The sequence below is a fragment of the Jaculus jaculus genome, chromosome 1, assembly GCF_020740685.1.
Source record: "Jaculus jaculus isolate mJacJac1 chromosome 1, mJacJac1.mat.Y.cur, whole genome shotgun sequence".
NCBI classification, from domain to species: Eukaryota; Metazoa; Chordata; class Mammalia; order Rodentia; family Dipodidae; genus Jaculus; species Jaculus jaculus.
Genome location: NC_059102.1, coordinates 144468616 through 144490351, shown reverse-complemented (window position 1 = coordinate 144490351; position 21736 = coordinate 144468616). Strand labels below are relative to the sequence as shown.

The 21736-nt window shown below is 52.8% G+C and overlaps 1 protein-coding gene across 1 annotated transcript in view; it reads right to left on the bottom strand.

Moving 5' to 3' along the window:
* Hmcn2 (hemicentin 2) overlaps positions 1-21736 on the bottom strand; it is a 195050-nt gene that overhangs the window by 51944 nt on the left and 121370 nt on the right. The window contains exons 48-62 of the mRNA XM_012952006.2: positions 20921-21007; positions 20010-20201; positions 18555-18728; positions 18352-18465; positions 17738-17880; positions 16126-16276; positions 13525-13755; positions 10807-10920; positions 10278-10465; positions 7900-7996; positions 7130-7291; positions 6860-6973; positions 5806-6008; positions 5174-5255; positions 3670-3801 (exon numbers count right to left, since the gene is read on the bottom strand). Of these exons, the coding sequence (XP_012807460.2) occupies positions 3670-3801; positions 5174-5255; positions 5806-6008; positions 6860-6973; positions 7130-7291; positions 7900-7996; positions 10278-10465; positions 10807-10920; positions 13525-13755; positions 16126-16276; positions 17738-17880; positions 18352-18465; positions 18555-18728; positions 20010-20201; positions 20921-21007 (2184 nt within the window). The remainder of the gene's footprint in view (positions 1-3669; positions 3802-5173; positions 5256-5805; positions 6009-6859; positions 6974-7129; positions 7292-7899; positions 7997-10277; positions 10466-10806; positions 10921-13524; positions 13756-16125; positions 16277-17737; positions 17881-18351; positions 18466-18554; positions 18729-20009; positions 20202-20920; positions 21008-21736) is intronic.

Here is a 21736-nt window from a genome sequence, read left to right as displayed (position 1 = left end):
AAGACGCTTGCCTGAGAAGCCTAAGAACTCATGTTTGACTCACCAGGTCCCACGTAAGCCAGACACACAGTGACGCAAGCACGCGATGTCATACATGCACACAAGGGTGTGCACGCATCTGGAGTTTGTTTGCAGCAGATAAAGGCCCTGGCATGCTCATTCTCTCTCTCTCTCTCTCTCTGCCTCTTTCTCTCTCTCTCAAATTAAAAAAATAAAAGCTGAACACAGTCCCTGTCCTCAAGAATGTGGACTGTGTCACCGAGGACAGGATACCAGTGGAGATAAGTCCTGTGATTGCCCGCTCATGGAGCTGGGGGTGGGAGGGGCCTGCAAGGTGGGAGGAGTCATGAGGGAGGAGGAGGGGCCACGGGAGGGTAGGAGGGTAGGGTGGGAGGAGCCTGGGGAAGTGTGGGAGCTAGCAGGGAAGGGTGAGAGGACCCCAGCAAGGATGAGAGGGGGTAGAGAGCCATCAGGGAGAGGCCATGGATGGGGAGAAGGGGCCATGGAAGGGTAGGAGAGAGAGGCAGAGCCTACGGCCACTGGGCTCCAGAATCCTGCCCCAAGAGAAATGAAAATACCCCCCACTGACACCCACACAGCAAACTCACCACAGCTCTATCTCTACTCAGCCCAAAGCTGACCAGCGCACAATGTGTGACATGGCCGCACAGGGGCTACTTAGCTATGAAACAGAATGAAGACATAAATTTTTGTTTGTTTTTCAAGATAGGGTCTCACTAAAGCTCAGGCTGGCCTGGAATTCACTATGTATTCTCAAGGTGGCCTTGAACTCATGTCAATCCTCCTACCTCTGCCTCCCCAGTGCTGGGATTAAAGGCGTGTGCCACCACGCCCAGCCAACACATAAACTTTAAAAAAAATATTTTAATTTTATTTATTTATTTGACAGAGAAAGGGAGAAAGAGAACCGTGTGCCAGTGCCTCCAGCCACTGAAAATGAACTCTAGATGCATGCACCCTCTTGTGCATCTGGCCAACATGGGTCCTGGGTAATCGAACCTGAGTCCTTTGGCTTTCCAGGCAAATGCCTTAACCAGTAAGCCATCCCTTCAGCCCCCCCTTTTTTTTGAGATAGGGTCTCGCTCTAGCCCAGGCTGACCTGGAATTCACTATGTAGTCTCAGGGTGGCCTCAAACTCATGGCGATCCTCCTATCTCTGCCTCTCAAGTACTGGGATTAAAGGCATGTGCCACCATGCCTGGTTGAAGACACATAATTTAATTAAATTAATTTTAAAGGAGTAAAGGACTGATCCAGCCACATGAATGAGCTGTGATTGTGCTATAAGTGAAGTGAGGTGGACCACAAAAGTTCACACAAATATGACACCACTGATATGGAAAGTCTAAAAGAGGCAAATGCATAGCAGAAAGCAGAAAGCAGACTGTGGATGGCCAGGTGTGGGGGGACATAGGGGAAATGGGGAGGGATAGCTAATAGGTACAGGGACTCTTTAGGTGGAGACTGAAGGTGAGTTAAAATGTACCATGGGATCCGGGTGTGGTGGCGCACACCTTTAATCCCAGCACTCGGGAAGCAGAGGTAGGTGGATCGCTGTGAGTTTGAGGCCACCCTGAGACTACAGAGTAAATTCCAGGTCAGCCTCAGCTAGAGTGAGATCCTACCTTAAAAAAAAAACAATGGATTATGGAACTGGGGAAATGGCTCAGCTGTTAAAGGTGCTTGCTTGCAAAACCTGCCCACCAGGGTTCAATTCTCTAGTATCCATATAAAGCCAGATGCACAAAGTGACACATACATCTGGAGTTCATTTGCAGTGGCAAGAGGCCTTGGTGCCCCCTTGTTATCTCTCTCTGCAAATGAATAAAATCTTTTTTAAAAATTGGATGGTGGTGGTCATGGTACAATCTGTGACCATACTTGAAAATCATTGAATTGAATACTTCAGATGGATGGATTGTATAGGATGTGATTAGACCTTAATAAAAATCTAATTGAGGGCTGGAGAGATGGCTTAGCGGTTAAGGCGCTTGCCTGCAAAGCCTAAGGACCCATGTTGGACTCCCCAGATCCCATATAAGCCAGGAGCACAAAGGTGAGGCAAGAGCAAAGTCACACATGCCCACTAGGTGGCGCAAGCACCCGGCGTTAGATTGCAATGGCTGAGGCCCTAGTACACCAATTCTTTCTTTCTCTCTCTGTTTCTGTCTCTCTAAAATTAAGAAAAATAAAAATAAAAATCTAATTGAAAGCCGGGCGTGGTGGCCACATTTGTAATCCCAGTACTGAGGAGGCAGAGTTAAGAGGATCGCTGTGAGTTAGAAGCCAGCCTGAGACTGCATGGTGAATTCCAGGTCAGCCTGGGCTACAGCGAGACTGTACCTCACAAAACCAAAAAAAAAAAAAAAAAAACAACCCTAATTGAAAGGAGACGGAGAGTAGAAAAGAAGAGAGACAGACAGGAGGTGGAGAAAGAGGAGGGGCACGGGGAGATTATTAGTAGGACAGACGAGCCAGGCGCAGAAGCACCCAGGTCTCTGTGGAGCACGTGGCAGGGCGGGGGCGTTGCCTCGCTGCTCAAGCTTCCTGGCCGTGGCCGCCACAGCTGTCACTGACCCCTCAGAGCTGCACTGCCAGAGCTTCTGGCCCATATGGAGCCTGCCTTAGAGGCACCACAGGCTGGCAGACCAGCCTAGGGTTGCTGCCCTCACCTGAGGGTGGGAGGACAGTGGAGCCCAGCACAAGGGAGGCCACGTGCGTAGTGGTACCAGAGGCATTTACCAGCTGATAGGAAGAGAGACCACAGATTGAGTGGCTCGAGGGAGGGAAGGGGAGTTGGAGGCCGAGGAGGGAGGGAAGAAGGTCTCGGTGGATGGAGGCTACGGCACAGTCAGTTGGCTGGAGGAGCGGAAGCTTGAGGATCAATACCAAGCCCAAGGTCAGCCAGGTCCCTGAAAGTCACCCTGCACAAAGGCGTGCTCATGTCTTCTTCCCTGTAGAAGCTGAGGGCACAGGTACTTGGGAGGCTCAGGTCACCACAGGAGTGGATTCCATGGGCCAACAAAAAGTTCTGAAAGAAAAGGATTCGGGCCAGGCATGGTGGCGCATGCCTTTAATTCCAGCACTCGGGAGGCAGAGGTAGGATGATCGCAGTGAGTTTGAGGCCACCCTGAGACTCCATAGTGAATTCCAGGTCAGCCTGGGCTAGAGTAAGACCCTACCTCAAAAAAACAAAAAAAGAAAAAGAAAAGGATTCGGGGTATCCACCATGCTGCCAGCTTGCTCTCGCTCTCTTTCTCTTTGTGTGTGTGTGTGTGTTTACGACAGGGTCTCACTGTGCAGTCCAGGCTGGCTTTCTACCTCAGCCTCCCTAATGCTGAGATTATAGGCATGCACCATCATCCTTTGATTTTTTTTTTTTTTTTTTTGGTTGTTGTTTTGAGGGGTAGGGCCTCACTCTGGTCCAGGCTGACCTGGAATTCACTATGGAGTCTCAGGGCGGCCTCGAACTCACAGCGATCCTCCTACCTCTGCCTCCCGAGTGCTGGGATTAAAGGCGTGCGCCACCACGCCCAGCTCATTCTTTGATTTTTGACAAGAACATTAACCAGCTTCCGCAGTCTTCATTGCTGCATCGTATGAAGGTATATTTTATACCACAATGGTAAGCAGGGCATGTATACTCACCCACAGGCATTCTGTCTTTCAGCCAAGTAACAGTGGGTGCTGGGACCCCGGACACATCACAGGCCAGGACTAGGGGTCTCCCAGCCACTTGACTCACTGTCTCCATCTCAGGCTTCTCAAATGTTGGGGGCACTGCAGGAAAGAAGCCAGATTACTAGAATCCTGACACCCTTCCCCACTTCCTTCCTCGCAGGTAGATAAGGGATTTGTGTTTTAATGGGCTGTTTTATTCACAGGTAGAACTGGACGCCATTTAAAACATGTACAAAGCAGATCTTAGGAGTATTCGCTCAGCCCAAGGCTGGCAACTGCATGGCTTGTAGACCAGTAGTCCTTAACCTATGCCAGGACAGACATTACTAATCAATCCTTCCACTCTCCTGCTCAGGCAGGATGAAATAAGGTACTTAAGCAGGCATTATCAGAAGAACAATAGGCTGGATTCAAGATGAAACATCTTTGCCCTCTAGGGCTGGGTATCACCCACCTCCCACTGTTCACTGAGAGGTGCAGGAAGGGACTGTGTGCCTGGAGCAGCAAACCTGGTACCCATCATTGTTCAGTATGGCTCAGGATTGGATGCACCACGACTCATCTGATTGGGAGACTACTGGTTTTGCAATCTGTGGCAAACATCTGGGGTTTCCCCAGCTGGTTCTTCTCACAGTGCAAAGCAAGATTTTGGCTGAGCGCCTGGTGAGGCAATGAGAAACTACACTTCCCAGCTTCCTTTGCTGTCAGTATGGACAGCTGCCTAAGGGCCCACTCATGGGTCACAGGCAGAAGCAACAGATCTGACTTCTGCATACAAGGAATGCTGGGCTCTGCTGCTCCCCGCAGGCAGGGAGAGGACAGAGTGTGTCCCAGAGTGAGCTGTATGAACAGGTGCCACACAGAGGGCTGGAGGAGCAACAGAGGGAAGGAATCTGGGTCTCCGAATGGCCACACAAAGCCAAGAAGCTCCAGTCTAGACACTCACCTCTGGCTTCTGCACAACAGAGGGAAGCTGCCCTCATCAAAGCCATTGTAATTTGGGGGTTCTCTGTTACACAGCTAAAGCTATACTCTGACATACTCCTAACCTGAGCTCCTTGGCTCCTCTCTAGGACAGGCTCCTCTCTGCCCTGGCTTGAGCTGCACATCTAGTCAGATGCTGTCAATGTCCCAACCTGATGGGACAAAGTGCCCTTGGAGCTCGAGACACAGCTGACCTGACCCCAGGTCTCCCAAGTGTTTGACCTCTTAGGGTGCCCTCATCCTTGTGCCTAGATGCCATGCCAGTGACCGGAAGTCAGTGCTCTGGCATGCCCAGTTTTCCAATGGGGGGGGGGGAGGCAAGCACTCCATGATTTCCAAAGCAGTCATAGACAGTTCACTGGGTCCTGCTAAAGCTGGTCTGTTGAATTCCAGACCACGTGCTCTAGGCCCCTTGACCACACAGCCATCCGGCCCTGGGCGCTGCTGGACGCTCCTGGCTATGGTGGCCAGGCTGGGTCCGGCTTACCCTGGACGGAGAGGATGAAGGTCCGTGTGGCCTCCCCGGCTGCATTGCTGACTTGACAGGTGTAAACGCCTTTATCTGACACCTGGAACAGGAAGAGGATACAGTGACAGTGTGTGGAGTAGGGTGAACTCTCAGAGCAGGGATTTCCCCAAATTGACTGGTCCTGCTTGGAGAGCCATGGGGATCAGGAAGGCGGGTCTCTCCCGGGAGCCTCAGAATGGACAGCTGAAGCTCAGCCCACCACCCTCCGACCTGGCCCTCAGTGTGGGTCAGCGAGCTTCGTCAGGAGACAGGAGCGCTGGGGGCGACTTCAGAGAGGCAACTCTTCATGCCACCCACTTGAGTGTCTGCCCCACACCAGGGAGGAAGGGTGATGGAACTGGGTTCTGGAGCCACTCTCAGCCAAGCAAAAGAGCCTGGAAGAAGATTCTAGATTCTGGGGGGAAACTGAGGCAAACAGTGTGGGGAGTCTGGCTTTTGGGGAGTTCTGGGGCTTCCTGCCAGACACTGTGCAGCTCCTCGGGCCAAGGAGGTAGGTGGTGAGCCCATACCCAGCCAAACATCTGCCACCACCCTCCTCAGGGGCCCAGGAGATGCCATGTCCATCACCCACACTGCCCGCAGCCACTGACCTGGGAGGCCAGGATCTCCAGCCGCTGGCCGCCCCTCAGAGTCTGTATCCTCGGCACCAGGCTCAGGGGCTGCTGGTCCTTGGACCAGGTCACAGATGGCTCAGGGAGTGAGTCTGTCTCACAGTTGAGAATGGCCTTGTCCCCTGCCCGAACCAGGACGGCTTCCTGGGGGCTGGTGGGGGCTTGTCTGAAGCTGGGAGGGACTAAATGCAGGAGAGCCCCGTGAGGCACTATGGCCTTTTCCCAGCTCTTCCCAGCTCCACCATGGGTAAGCGGCCTATGGAGGCTCACGGGGGTCACATAACCGACTTGAGCCTGCCAGCTATGCTGACCCAGGGGAGCTGGAGGAAGAGCACGCAGGCTAGCCCACCAATGCTGGCTGGTGGCCAGGGACCAACTCTTGCCTCCTAGGTGTGGGGAGAGGTGCTAACAGCCTTTCTGGGCTCTTTCCTCGGGAGGCAGCCCTGCAGACAGAGATCCTCTACCCAGCCTTTCGGCCCTTGTCACTCCAACCAACTCACATAGATGTGAACCCTTGTGGCCTGGCCCAGGTAGGCAGGCAGCCTCAGGGCTATGAAGAACCTTCTAGTGAGTTCTGGTTCCTGACGTATCAGATTAGCTTCTTCCCAAGGGGGATCCCAGAGACCACGGGCTCTCACGGGCTCCAAGCCAGGAAAGCAACCCTTCTTGACTTGGCTTTTGGTTTTCTTCTGCTATGCCAACTCCTCAGCTTGGTCACCACCGAAGGTGCGAGCTACAGGCTCGGTGATTTCATCCCTACCCAGACTTTGACCTGACAGGTGAGACTGCTGGGGCTCAGAGAGGAGGGGTCTCTTGCCCAAGGTCACACAGCAAGTGGGTTCCTGAGTTTTAAACCCCAGCAGGTCCAACCCCAGAGACTGTAAGTTAACCTCCAAGGCAGACCATGGCACTCAGACATGCTCTTCAGGAAGGTGAGGGGCTCCTCAGTGGTGGCACCCTTCTGCTGCCACGCTGCCCGAGGGGCTGAAGGAAAGAGTAAGAGGGGCGCACACAGAAGGGGGAGAGGACGCACCCAGAACACTGAGCTGCACCGCCTTCTGGTCTCGGCCAGCCGCATTGAGTGCCTCACACAGGTACATCCCGGAGTCAGCTGGTTGTGCCCGGATCAGCCGCAGTGTATGGGTGCCTACAGGAATCCAACCCTCACACTAGCAGCCATCCGTCCCCAGATCACCCCCAATGACAAACCCCTCCTAGACATACAGCCCTGTCCCCGGCTTGGGGGAGTAGCTCTGGCTCCCCACATAGCCTTAAGCTGAACCCAAAGCCTCGGTTTACCCACCAGGGAGAAGGAAAACCTCTTCACCCAGATAGAGGGGCTGGCCATCCTTGTACCACGTGACCTCGGCGCTGGGATGGGCGTGAACTTCACAGGGGAGGGAGATGCTGCCATTGAAGAGGGCGGTGACCTCCTCAGAGTTCTGCTGTAAGATTCGCGGTGGGACTGGACACACAAATGCAAAAATGCATGTGGGTGGGAAGCAGAGACTGGGGAACGAGCCAGGAATGAGGGCCTTTCCCAAGCTCAGTGGCGCTGCGCCTAGCACATGTCCACACAGTCCTGTAGGAAACCTGGACTTGTCCAGCACCCTGCGGCTCAGTCAGCGGGACAGCCTTGGGAGGTCACACAGCCGTCAGTGGCTGAGCCCAAATCACATCATTTTCTGCTCAAGCCCGTGACTTTGAGAGCTCAGCATTGCCCCCCTGCCTCCCGGGGCCACAGCTGTCCCCCCATCTGTGCTCATGATCACGTAGAGGAAGGCCACGACTTTGGGTCATGAGACCCTCTCAGCTGGGTAACCCCTCAGAGCAAAACCAGGCCAAGCTCCCAGCTCTGCAGGGAGGATGGAGACTGGGAAAAGCTCTCAGCCCCATGGGCAGGCACCCAGGAAGTGCTCAATAAAGCCGCTGCAAGGCCCAAGAGGAGTTGTTCCACCAGAGATTGACTCAATGGTGATTGGGCCAGGCTGGGGTCCCTGAACCCTGAGTGGTGGACCCAGGATGATTCCCTAGGGTGTGTGTGTGGGGGGGAGGAGCCCCTCTCAGGCGCACCTTGGACCCTGAGGGTAAAAAGTTTCTCTGCAGAGCCGGCTTGGTTCTCAGCTGTGCACATGTAGCTGGCAGCATCGGCCACCTCTGCCGCGGAAACCTGTGGGTGCACAAGCCAGTGCCAGGGGGCCAAGGCCTCACCCTTCAAGCCCAGATTTCCCTGAGCACTCCGGCCCTCCCCACCAGAACAGATACGCACTCCCAGGTGTTTACAGAAACCAGAAGCCGACCCCGTGAGGCCCTCACCTGAAGCTTTGTGTGATGTGCTTTGGGAAGTGAGGTTGGTGTTGGCTCTTTTAAAAATTTTTATTTATTAATTTATTTTTAGACAGAGAGAGAGAGAATTGGTATGCCAGGGCCTCAGCCACTGTAATTGAATGTCAGGCGTTTGCGCCACCTAGTGGTCATGTGCAACCTTGAACTTGCCTTACCTTTGTATGTCTGGTTTACATGGGATCTGTAGAGTCAAACATAGGTCCTTAAGCTTCACAGGCAAGCACCTTAACTGCCAAGCCATCTCTCTAGCCCTCTCCCACCTTTGTCTTTTTCGTTTTTTCAAGGTAGGTTCTCACTCTAGTCCAGGCTGACCTGGAATTCACTATATAGTCTCAGGGTGGCCTCGAACTCACAGCACTCCTCCTATCTCTGCCTCCCAAGGGCTGGGATTAAAGGCGTGTGCCACCATGCCCAGCTTCCAGCCCCTTTTTATTTATTTATTTTTTATTTTTTAAATTTTTATTAGCATTTTCCATGATTATAAAAAATCCCGTGTTAATTTCCTCTCTCCCCCCCCACTTTCTCCAGCCCCTTTTTAATGTATGTGTGTGTATGATGTGCCTGCGTGTGTTCTTATTGTGTGTGCACATGTGTGTGCAAGTATAAATACATGTGTGAGGGCAGGTGGAATCCAGAACTTGATATTGGATTTCCTCCTCAATGGCTCTCCAGCTTATTTTTTAAAACATTTTATTTATTCATTCATTTATTTATTTGAGAAAGGTAGATTGAGAGTGAATGGGCACACCTGGGCCTCCAGCCACAGCAAATGAACTCCAGATGAATGTGCCTTTTACATCTGGCTTATGTGGGTCCTGGGGAATCAAACCTGGGTCCTTAGGCTTTGTAGGCAAGTGCTTTAACCACTAAGCCATCTTTCCAGCCCCTTTCCACCTTATTTTTAAAAATATTTTATCTATTTATTTGCAAGGAGAGAGAGAGAATGGGCACACTCGGACTTCCAGCCATTGCAAACAAACTCCAGATGCATGTGCCACTTTGTGCATCTGGCTTTATGTGGGTACTGAGGAATCAAACCCAGGATGTTAGGCATTGCAGGCAAAAACCTTAACTGCTGAGCCATCTCTCCAGCCTCTTCCCACCATTTTTAAAAAATATTTATTTATTCATTTCTTCAAAAGCTTTTTCTTCAATGATATCCTTTCTTATAAAGAAAGGGCTGGAGAGATAGCTTAGCCAGTTAAAGCACTTACCTGCGAAGCCTAACAACCTGGGTTTAATTCCCCAGTACCCATGTAAAGCCAGATGCACAAAGTGGTGCATGCATCTGGAGTTTGTTTGCAGTAGCTGGAGGCCCTGGCACATCAATTCTCTCTGTCTCTCCTCTCTCTCTCTCTCTCTGCTTGCAAATAAGTAAATAAAATTATTAAAAGAAAGAGAGAGAGAGAGTATGAGTCCGCCAAGGCCTCTTGCCACTGCTAGCAAACTCCGGGTGCATGCACTACTTTGCATATCTGGCATTACGTGGGTGCTGAGGGACTGCACCTGGGCCAGCAAGCTTTGCAAGCAGCAAGTGACAAACTGCTGAGCCATCTCTTCAGCCCTCTCCACCTTATGTTTTTGAGACAGAGTTTTCCATGAACTTCAAGCTCACCAATTTGGTTACACTAGCAAACCAATGGTCTCTGTCTCTCCAGCACTGGGATTACAGGCATGTGCTACCACAGCTGGATTTTACATGGGTACCAGGGAACCTGAACTCAGGTCCTCATGCTTGCACAGTGAGCACTTTCCCCCAATTTGAGCCATCTCCCCAGCCCTGGCGTTGGCTGATTCTCCATGGCTAAGCAGATGAGGAGGCCGTGTGGGACTGTGGTGGCTTCCAGAGGGTGTCGGCACCCCGATATCCTATGTGCTTCCCAGCATGCATGTAGCTGCTTCCGCGGCCCTGGCTGGGCTCTGAGTGTGGCACGCACGCTCCTGCGCTTCTGGCTTTCCTCAGGCCAGCTGTGCAGCCCCATGCGCCCAGCGGGGCTCCTCACAGACTCCAGCTGCTGGACTCATGATGTCTCTGGTGCTCCACACAGACCCGACGACACCCCCACCCCCGCTGGGTTCCAGGGTTGTCTGGGAGCTGTCCTCACCTGCAAGACTTGTCCCTCCTCCAGGACCTGTAGCCGTGGGCTTGGGGACACAGGCAATCCGTTCTGGAGCCACGAAAGAGTGGGAGCCGGGTTGCCCACGGCTGGGCAATGCAGGCTGATGGTGCTGCTGGCGTTGACGGTCACCTCTTCTACCAGCTCTTCTGCGTCTCCCAGGATCACAGGTGGTGCTGGGGTGGTGAGAGGAGGAGGGTGAGGAGCAGCCTGGGTACCGGAATGGGGGCAGGCATGGAGTGGGCGGAGGCACCGGTGCCAGGCACCGGAACGGACTCCTTGTGTCCTCCCAGGTCCAGGAGCAGTGGAGTTCAGAGAAGTTGCAGTTTGTTCAAGGTCACACAGCTAGCATGCAACCAACTTGGAATTCGAACTCAGTGGCTTTGGAGCCTAAGCTTGCAACGCCATTCGAATCCTTGAACACAGAGGAACTGAACCCATTCATCCCCTTGGCTCTTAAAAAGAAAGCCCTCCTCGGGCCCTGAGCGTCCCCTGTCCCCGGCTGGGCGCTACTCACTCAGCACTGACAGCTCGTAGTGCAGCCAGTCCTCCCCCACCTCGTTGGAGGCCTTGCAGGAATACCTCCCGGCGTCCTCCGCCCGCACCAGGGGGAGCTGCAGAACCCGGCCTCCTGCAGGGCGCAAGACAGGGGCCTAAGCTCAGGGACAAGTCCTCGCCCCAGAGCCTGGATGCTATCTCCTCTGACCAGGGACAGATCACCACCACGCCCTGCCTCTTCTCTGAAGCAGGGAGAATTGGACCACGCATCCCATCTCCTGGATCAAAGGTGAATCAAGCCCAAGTGTAGTCAATGGCCTGCTGTGTGTCAGGAGCAGGGTAGGCTCTATAGCTCCTATGCTACTGGAACCCCAGCTCATAGACAGCAGGGCTGGCAAGAGGGCGAAGGGGGCCGGGTGTGGTGGCGCACACCTTTAATTCCAGCATTCAGGAGGCAGAGGTAGGAGGATCGCCAGCCAGGGCTAGAGCAAGACACTACCTCAAAAAAGCAAAACAAATGGCCAGGCGTGGTGGCGCACACCTTTAATCCCAGCACTTGGGAGGCAGAGGTAGGAGGATCCCCGAGAGTTTGAGGCCACCCTGAGACTACATAGTTAATTCCAGGTCAGCCTGTACCAGAGTGAGACCCTACCTCAAAAAACCAAAAAACAAAACAAAACAAATGGCCAGATGTGGTGGTGCACACCTTTAATCCCAGCACTCGGGAAGCAGAAGTAGGAGGATTGCCGTGAGTTCGAGGCCAACCTGAGACTCCATAGTGAATTCCAGGTAAGCCTGGGCTAGAGTGAGACCCTACCTCGAAAAGCAAAAAACAAAAACAAAAACAAAGGCAGGTGGCTGGCTGGGCAGAGGTGAAGGTGGGAGGCAGAGGAGGTGGCTCCCAGTTCTGTGGCAACTGCTGGGGGGTTGCTGCCTGGGACCCTCTGTGACCAAGAACCAGCCAGGGGCAGAACCTGGTACCTATGGGGACTGGCTTCTAGCAGAGCCATTAACTCAGATTACTGTGTGCTGAGTGTGTATGTGTGTGTGTGGGGGGGGGAGGTTGTCTCCAGTCCACGTGGTGGGTGGCTTGACTGGGGTGAGAACTAGAGGTCTCTGACACACAGATCCAGGGGAGGGATGGCCGAAGCTACAGCTGGGCTCAGGAGAAGTCTGGGGTTAATCTTTGGTGAGACTACATAGTAAATTCCTGGTCAGCCTGGGCTAGAGTGAAACCCTACCTCGAAATAAAAGGGAAACATGGCTGGAAAGATGGCTCAGTGGTTAAGGTGTTTGCCTGCAAAGCCTAATGACCCAGGTTCAATTCCCCAGTATCCATACAAAGCCAGATGCAGTGGCACAACAGCTGGAGGCCCTGGCATGCCCATTCTTTCTCTCTTCCTCTCTTCTCTCTCCGCTTGCCAATAAAGAAATAGAAATAAAAAATAAAATAATACAACGGTAAGAGAGGGGCTGGAGAGATTGCTCAGTGGTTAAGGTGCTTGTTTACGAAGCCTGATAGCCCAGGTCGTTTCCCCCAGTATCCACATCAATACATGCTTCTGGAATGTGTTCGCAGTGACAAGATGCCCTGGCATGCCCATACCCACATATTATGTCCCGCTGCCCCTGTCTTCCTCTTTCTCTTTCTCTCTCTCTCTCTCAAATAAATAAATAAAATATAAAAGTTTTTAAATCTTTATATGCCATGAGTTACAAGGACAGCGTAGACGGCAAACCCATGTGGCTCCATGTTTGGAGTCACAAGCTTGGTGACATCTTTAAGTAAAGCAGCTCACCCTCTCCCTAGATAGGCACACCACTTCCCTGACCATGTCAGGCACCACAGATCCAGATGTGCGCCTGGCCCGACATGGGAAGTTCTGCTCTAAAAACTAAAGACAGAAGATAGCCCATGTGACTCCCCGCTTCAGTCTGCAAATTTCAGCCCTAACCCAGAGTGGTGACGCACGCCACCTGAGGTCACAGTGCAGGCAGCATGCAGGAGAGCTCGGAACATTCAGATTACTCTGTGTGTGTGTGTGGTATGTGCACATGTGTTTGCAGATGTAAGCACCCATGTGCACAGAGAGGACATCAGGTGTTTTCCTCTTCTTTTTTTTTCTGAGGTAGGGTCTCACTCTAGCTAGCCCAGGCTGACCTGGAATTCACCATGGAGTCTCAGAGTGGCCTAGAACTCAGTGATCTTCCTACCTCTGCCTCCCGAGTGCTGGGATTAAAGGCATGGGCCACCACACCGGGCTCTTCTGCCTTATTTTCTTGAGACAGAGTTTCTCACTGAACCTGGGGCTTGCCATTTTTGGTTAGACTGTCTGACCAGCAAGCACCAGGGATCTTCCTGTCTCTGTCACACTTAGCACTGGGGTTACAGGCATATATGGCCATGCCTGGCTTTTTGTTATTGTTGTTGGTTTGTTGTTGTTTTTTTTTAATTTGTTTGTTTGTTTTGGTATTCTGAGGTAGATTCTCACTGTAGCCCAGGCTGACCTGGAATTCACTATGTAGTCTCAGGCTGGCCTTGACCTCATGGCGGTCCTCCTGCCTCTGTCTCCCTAGTGCTGGGATTAAAGGATTAAAGCAAGCTCCTCTAATCACGCCCAGTGATGCTTGACTTTTTACTTGGGTGCTGGGCACCAAGTGCAGGTCCTTATGCTTGCACACCACTGACCCATTTTCCTGGCCCCAGTACCCAATTTCTTGGTGCAGCCCGACCTACCTTGCAGCACAGAGACCCCGTCTGCCGCTGACAGGAGCTGGCCCTCCCTGTACCAGGTGAGCTCAGGCGGAGGGATAGCATTGGTGTCACAGTACAGGTAGGCTGGGTTGTTCTCCACGACTTCCCGGTATTCTGTCACCTCACCCCGGGCCTCTTCCTCCTCCAGCTCTTCCTGAGGCAGGATCTCAAAGCCTGCCCCAGCATCGCTCACCTTCTGGAACATGGGGGGCACTGGGTAGGGGAGATGAGGTTGTTAGGAGATGCAGTGGAGGGTGAGGCTGTGCTCTTGCAGAGATCCTCCACCAGACTGGGAGGCACAGGATCCCACCACAGGAACCATTCCCCATGGCCAAGACATGTCTTTTTTTTTAAAAAAAACCAAAACATAATTTATTTATTGCAGGGAGAGAGAGAGAGAGAGAGAGAACAAACACGAAGGTCTTTTGCCACTGCAAACAAACTCCAGATGCATGGTCCACTTTGTGCATCTGGCTTTAACATGGGTACTGTGGAACCCTGACCATCAAGCTTTGTAAGCAAGCTCCTTTAACCACTGGGCCAACCCTCCAGGCCAATGCATTCTTAGATTCACTCCCTCCATAAACTGGGGTTACTGAGAAGCTGCTATGCAACCTCTTGAATAAGCTTCCTGCCCTATGGAGCTCAAATCTAATACCTCAAAAGACTTGTCACAGCTGGATACGGTGGGGCACACCTGTCATCCCAGCACATGGGAGGCTGAGGCAGGAGGATCACAAATTCCAGCCTGACCAAGCTTACATAGTAAGACTCTGTCTCAAAAAAAAAAAGAAAACCAAATCCTTTATTTTCTTTCATACACTGGTGAAATGACTTCTTTTAACGTAGGAAGATTTTATTTTTATTTTTATTTATTTGAAAGAGGCAGAGAGAGAGAGAGAGGGAGCGGGAGAGAGAATGGGTGCACCAGGGACTCCAGCAGCTGGAAAGGAACTCCAGACACATGTGCCACCTTGTGCATCTGGCTTACATGGGCCCTAGGGAATTGAACTTGGGTCCTTTGGCTTTGCAGGCAAGCAACTTAACCACTAACCCATTCCTCCAGCCTGGGAAAAAATTTTTTGTAGGAAGGAGAAAAGATGTGAAGCTTTAGTCCATGCTTGTCAGCATGAAGGGTCCCCAAACTGTCAGCAATGACAACTGAAAGGGGATTCTAAGGTCACTGCTTTGATGAGATCACCTATATGCTACAAAGGACAAAACCAGCCCCAAAACTTGGGGGAGATGGCACAGTTAGGAAGGTCCTTGCCTCATAAGCATGAGGACCTGAATTCAATCCCCAGAACCCACATTAAAAAGTCAGATGCAGGCTGGAGAGATGGCTTAGCAGTTAAGGCATTTGCCTGCGAAGCCTAAGGACCCATAGTCAACTCTACGGATCCCACATAAGCCAGATGCACAAAGGTGAGGCAAGAGCAAAGTCACACATGCCCACTAGGTGGTGCAAGCGTCTGGCATTTGACTTCAGTGACTGAGGCCCTGGTGCATCAATTCTCTCTCTCAGTCTCTCCTGTGGGCTCTCTCTAAAATAAAAAATAAAAAATTTAAAAGCCAGATGCAGTGGCATGTATGTGTAATTCCAGCACTGAGCAGGTTTAAACAGGAGCCCCCTTGGACTCACTGACCAGCCATCTTTGCCTGCTTGGTAAGCTCCAGGCCAGTGAGAGACTCTGTCACAAAAAGGTGGATGGCTGGCTGGGAAAATGGCTCAGCAGGTAAAGGTGCTTGGTTGTGAAGCCTGCCTGCCTGGGTTTGATTCCCCAGTGCCCATGGAAAGCCAGATGTGCAAAATGGCGCATGTGACTGGAGTGAGTTTCCAGCTGCAAGAGGCCCTGGTATGCCCAGACTCACTCTTTCTCTGCCCTTCCAGATAAATAAATGTAAAAGAGTCAAAAGCAACAACAACAAAAAGGAGATGGTACCTGAGAGGAATCACACCTGAGTTTGTCCTCTAGCCTCTACACACACACACACACACACACACACACACACACACACACACACACGAGACACACATGCATTTAGAAAACAGGCCACCCCAGAGCATTGTGTGCAAAGCCTGCCCTTCACTCAACTCGGCCTCCTAGCCTCCCTCCCTCCTTCCCACACACTTAATCCTGATTAAAAAAAGAATTATTTCTTTGTGTGAGAGAGAGGGGTGGGAAATGAGAATGGCCGCTAGGACCTCTTGGCACCTCAAACAAACTCCAGATGCGTGCACCACTTTGTGTGTGTGGCTTTACATGGGTACTGGGGAATCAATCCCCGGCTGACGGGCTTTGCAAACAAGGGCTTTTGACCACTGAACCATCTCCTCAGCCCCTACTTAATCCTGATTTGAGGAGGAGCCTCATTCCTTAGCTGTGGAGGGGTCAGAGCCTCTGGGCTGTTGAGAGAGACGGTCAGTGGGAAAAGCCTGGGTGGGGCTCTCGTCAAGGGCTGTGGCCCTGGGCTCCTGACACTTGGCCAACCCCATACGTCACGCCCCTTCCACTCTGGGCCAGCATCCCTCCTTGGAGCCCCTGGCTGCCATCACCTGGCCCACCCTGCCATGGTGCATACCTTGGATAAGCACATTGAAGTCCTGGTCATCCTCACCAGCCACATTGGTGGCTATGCATAGGTATCGGCCCGAGTCTGCGACCTGCGTAGGCTGAATCTGGAGCAGGCGCCCCTCCCCCAGGAGGTGAAGTCGCTGACTGGGGGTCACAGGCTGGAGGAGGACAGAGTGGGACGAGAGAAGAGGACAGAGATCAGAAAGCACCCAGGCATTGTTTGTTTGTAGCTCAGGCTGGCCTGGAACTCACTGTGTAGCTGAGGATGACCTTGAATTCCTGAACCTCCCAAGTAGGATTACAGGCGTGAGCCATCACCCTTAGTTAGTTCTATATTTAACAAATAAAAAAACCAGAATCCAAAGTGATAGTAATGCCCAGAAATATTGTCACCCTAATTCCATATGACTTCCTAATTTTAAAAGAAAAGGGTGGACAGATGAGCCTGCTACTTAGCAGGCTTTGACTTAGAAGAATTTCTTATTAAAAACTAAAAAGCCAGTTAGCCGTGTGTGGTGGCGCATGCCTTTAATCCCAGCACTCGGGAGGCAGAGGTAGGTGGATCGCCGTGAGTTCAAGGCCACCCTGAGACTACATAGTGAATTCCAGGTCAGCCTGGGCTACAGTGAGACTGTACTTCCAAAAACAAAACAAACACAAACAAACAAACAAACAAAAATCCCCACTAAAGTCAGGGCTAGGGAGATGGCTCAGTCAGTAAAGGGCTTGCCTTGCAAAACTGAGTTCTATTCTCAGAATACATGTAAAAATGCCGGGGGTGGGGGAGGCCGCTGGAGAGATGGCTTAGTGGTTAAGGCACTTGCCTGCAAAGCCAAAGCACCTCGGTTCTATTCCCCAGGATCCATGTAACCAGATGCACAAGGTGGCACATGCATCTGGAGTTTGTTTGCAGTGGCTAGAAGCCCTAGCATGCCCATTCTCTCTCTCTCTCTCCCTCTTTCTCTCTCTCAAATAAATAAATAAAAATAAATTTAAAATAATGCCAGATGCCATGCCCTTGTAGTCCCAATGCTGTAGAGGCAGACACAGATGAAGCCCCGAGGTTTACTGGCCACCCAGCCTTGGCAGATTACTTGGCAAATTCCAGGCCAGTGAGGAATCCCATCTCAAAAAGAAAAAAAAAAAAAAATGTGGCTGGGGAGATGGTTCAGTGGGTAAAACGCTTGCTGCCCAAGCCTGATGGCCCGAGTTTCCATGCCCAGAACCCACATAAAGCCAGCATGTAGTATAAGCATCTGAAATCCCAGTGCACAGGGGGGTGGAGATAGGAGAATCCCTAAGCGCATGGGCCGGCCAGCCAGCATATGTCATGGCGAGCACCGAGAGAGAGCCTGCCTCAAACAAAGTAGAAGGCGGAAGCATGCAAGTTTATCCTCTGACCTCCTCATGTGTGCCATGGTACAGATGCACCCGCATTCACACACATGCATGTGTGCACACACTCATCTATATATACCCAGAAACTAAAGGGCGGGCAGGGCAGGACAGCTCTGGGGCCAGGTGTTTTTTCAAGACTTTCTTTGCTCCAGGGTTCCAAGCAGGGCCCGTGGGACCCAGATGATGTGAGAACCCAAGGGTGCCCAGAGCCTCACACTCACCCGTCCGTCCTTGTACCAGCTGATGGTGGGCGGGGGCACAGCCCAGCACTCACACTCCAAGGTCAGAGTGCTGTTGACCTTGGTCTTCACTTCCTTTACGTGGGCCTCCCCGGAGGGGTCGTCTTTGGAGATGGAGGGGGGAACTGGAAAGTCAGGAGGGATGTGAGGAACAGGTCCGGGGACTGCACTGAGATCCTGGAAGGCTGGCTCCCAGGGGTATGGATGAGGATCTTGGCAGGCACCCTGTTCCTGTCCGCCTTGGGACAGAAGTGCTCGAGATGGCTCCAGGGCAGGAAGAGTATCAGGAGGGAATTCCTGGGGTAACTTCTGCAGGGCATTCTTGGAGCCCAAGCCTCAAGTTGAGGGGCCTCGGTTGGACCTCCATTGCAGAAGTGGCAAAAGAAAGCGGGGACTAGGGTAGGGGTTGGACGTCCACATGGCCTTGAGTCCTAACCCTGCCCCTCCTCAGTCTATACGGGGGAATGATAGACCCCCCTCAGCTGCCTGTGAACCTGAAGGAGCACAGCCACAGGAAGGCGTCTACGGTCTCAAGCGTGGCCAGCTTCCTGGACAGCCTTCTACCTGCCCAGCTGGTCCCCAGGGTTAGCACTCACTGAGGACCTCCACGTGGTAGTTTTTCATGGCCTCCCCCAGCTCGTTTGTGACCGTGCAGGTGTACTGGCCGGCATCTTCTCTCTGGGCATTCAGGATCTGCAGCCCATGGGTACCTACTTGGGGAGCAGCGGTCAGGGTCATCCCCCAGCTTGGTCTGACGATGGGTGACCTGTCACCTCCCTGCCCGTCCCAGGGGCATCACCTGGGAGTATCTGCACATTCTTGGAGGCCTCAAAGGGCACCCCGTCCTTCATCCAGGTGATGTTGGGGGAAGGAAAGGCCAGCGCCTCGCAGATCAAGGAAATGGGGTTGTTGACAGTGACGGTCACCTCCTCGTTGGCACTGTCATCGGTCACTCCCAGGATGGTGGGAACCACTGTGAGGAGAGCATAAGGGGGCCCAGGTAAACCTCAGTCCAGGGCCTGAGGATCCGAGGATGAGGACAGCCATAACCCTGGGTTTAGCCTTTGTGCTGCTAAGCACTGCATGGCTAGGAAACGGAGACTCGGGGAGCCATGCATGAGACAAGCGACTTGGATTCAGCCCTGGGTACCCCAAGCCCAAGCTCTCTGCCACAGAGCTTGGGGAAAGTTCACCAGTTTGCTCCAGTCTCTCCAACGCATCTCAACATGTGGCCTAGCTACTAACCAGGCGCTTCTTGGTCCTGCGTCTCTGACTAAGGGAAGTCGGGGGGGGGGGGGGGGGGGAGGGCTTTTCTCCCTATTCTTTTTCTGTGGGTCTTAACGTTTCCTTGTCCAGCCCTTGCAGGGGACTCTGCCATGGTTTGGATTTCATTCTAAAGGCTTGTGTGTAGTAGGTCCGGTTTCTAGCTAAGGACACGATTGAGAGGTGCCAGGACCAGAAGGGCCCACTTCCATCTTTCATGGATGAGTCCACTGGCTGGCTCTTCCTCACTTGGACGGATGATGGGATGGGGCCTAGCTGGAGAAAGTAGGTCACCAGGGGCATATTCTGGATCTTTCCTGTTTTGCTGCTTGCCTCCTGCCCACCATGAAATGAACCTTTACAACCATGAGCTGAGTAACCCCTTTCCCTGACGCCCCCCACACCAAGTTGGTTTCTCAGGGAATTTGACGACAGTGATTTTAGGAGCTGGTTTTACTAAGCTTTTACCCAGGCAAGTCTCCAGTGTCCCAGATCTAACAGGACAGTGTGTTGCCCTCAGGGAAGGGAGGCTCTGGGGAGCCACCACAGACCCAGACATGAGTCACATCACCTGTCTGAACCTCAGCGTTTCATTAGCGAAGCGGGCACAGGCATGTCGCACCTCCAAGGGTCAATGTAAAGATTTGGTCAAAGGGCTGGTTCATGATCGATGTGGAATTGAGCTGCTATTGTGTTTTGGTGGTTTTATTATTATATTTTCTTCTTAATTAGTTGGTTTTTCAGACAAAGTCTCTTGGAGCCTAGACTGGCTTTGAACTCCTGATCCTCTTGCCTTCACCTCCTGAGTGCTGGGACCATAGTTACTCACCACCATGCTCAGCCTGATGGGACCATTTTTTGTTGTTGTTGTTTATTTGTTTTGTTTTGTTTTGTTTTTTGCCATCATAAAAAAGTAACAGGGAAGACAATGAGAGCGTCATAGCCTGGGGTCGCCCTCCGGCAGCCCTCCAGGGACACGCAGAGCTCTCACCCAGGACGCTGAGCCGCCCATGCTTGGTCTTCTCCCCCACGGCATTGGTGGCCACGCAGGAGTAGTGGCCAGCACTGGACAGGTTGGCCTGGAGGATCTGCAGGAGGGTCCCGTCTGGGGAGACGTCATGGGAGTCTCCACCAGCCAGAGGCCGACCATCTTTAAACCATGTGACCTTGGGTGGAGGGTGGCCTATGTAAAGAGGAGACATGAAGACCACTCAGCTGGCGCTGGGAGGTGGGCTTAGGGGCCTGAGGCCACTGTCATCGAGGGAAAGTGTGCAATCGTCACCCTTGGCCACAGGCCCATGAGGCACGGCAGGATGGCCTGGGTTCTTGCTGCCTCCACCTCACTGGGCAGTGGGCAGAGATGGCACAACACACCAGACAAGGCATAATGGCAAATTATTCCATCCATACATCCACCCTTCTGTCCATCCACCTAATTTCCTTCCCACGCACTGCCTGTTCATCCACCCATCCTATTACCCACATACCTATTTACCTTCCTCCCCACTTCCTGCCTTCTCATCTCCCCACTCGCCCCTCTCCCCACCCATTCATCTTCACCCTGCACGCCTCCTGGGGGCCTACTCTGCCAGGCACTGGGAAGCCATGGTGACAAGGAACTCAGCTTGGCCACTAAGGTCCTGTGTGGCCAGTGCTGGGGCAGGGAAGCCTTGGTGCAGCGGGGGCTCAGAGCGTCAGGCAAGGAGCCCATGGAGGATCCTGGCAGAAGTCTGCAGGCAGGTGAGGAGCAGGGGTGATAAGGGTGGACAGCAAGTATACATGAACAGGGACCTGACACCAGGTGTCAGATGCAGAGAGACCCTCGGTGGGGATCGGTCAATCCTGGCTCCTCTCTCCCAAGCCTGTCCTTCCTTTCCGCCTGCCACACTGCACAGCCCTCACCTGTGGCATTGCACACCAGCTGGGCAGTCTGTCCCTCAGGGACCTTGATCACTTCCTCCACGCCCTCGTTTTCAATACTGGGGGGAACTAGGAGACAAAGAGACAGGCAGCTGCTAGCCGGGTGGCCCACCTAGACCACACAGCCACACAGCAGGGAGCACAGTTCCCTGGGGCCTCAGTTTCCCCATCCCCTCACACCTGCTCCTATGAGACAGTGAATTTAATGACTGCTTGCTGTTGACCCTGATCTGACAAGGCGGCGGGTGCTGACAATATCTGCCCCCTTGCCCGCTGCCACTTTGAGTTAGTCCCTGTTGTTTCTAGAAAGTCCCATGGCGACTTCAGAGCAGAGATTTTTCTTTTCCTTTTTTCCTGGTGTGTGTTATGCATGTCGGCATGCGTGCTTTTGGAGGCAAGTGTGCACAGGTGCACCTGTTCGTGGGTGAGCATGAACGTGGAGGCCAGAGGTTAATGTTGGGTGTCCTCCTTGGTTGCTCCTCCAGTTCATTTACTAAAGCAGGCTCTCTTCCTTGAAGCCAGGCCTGCTTGACTGATCTAGTTTAGCTAGCCAGCTTACCCCATCTCCACCGCCCACCCCCCGGTGTTGGGATTCCAGGCGTACACCATCACACTCGGCACGCATGTGGGTGCCCGGGGGTCTGGAGCCAGGTCCTCGTGCTGGCGAAGCAAGTGCTTTTAAACACACTGAGCCTCTCCGCAACCCCCAGAGCAAGGGTCTTTGATGAGGCAAAGCAAACAAGGCGTGGGCTCCCCTCCCCCTGCCTGTCCTGGAGGCTCTCTCTTGCAGAAGGGGAA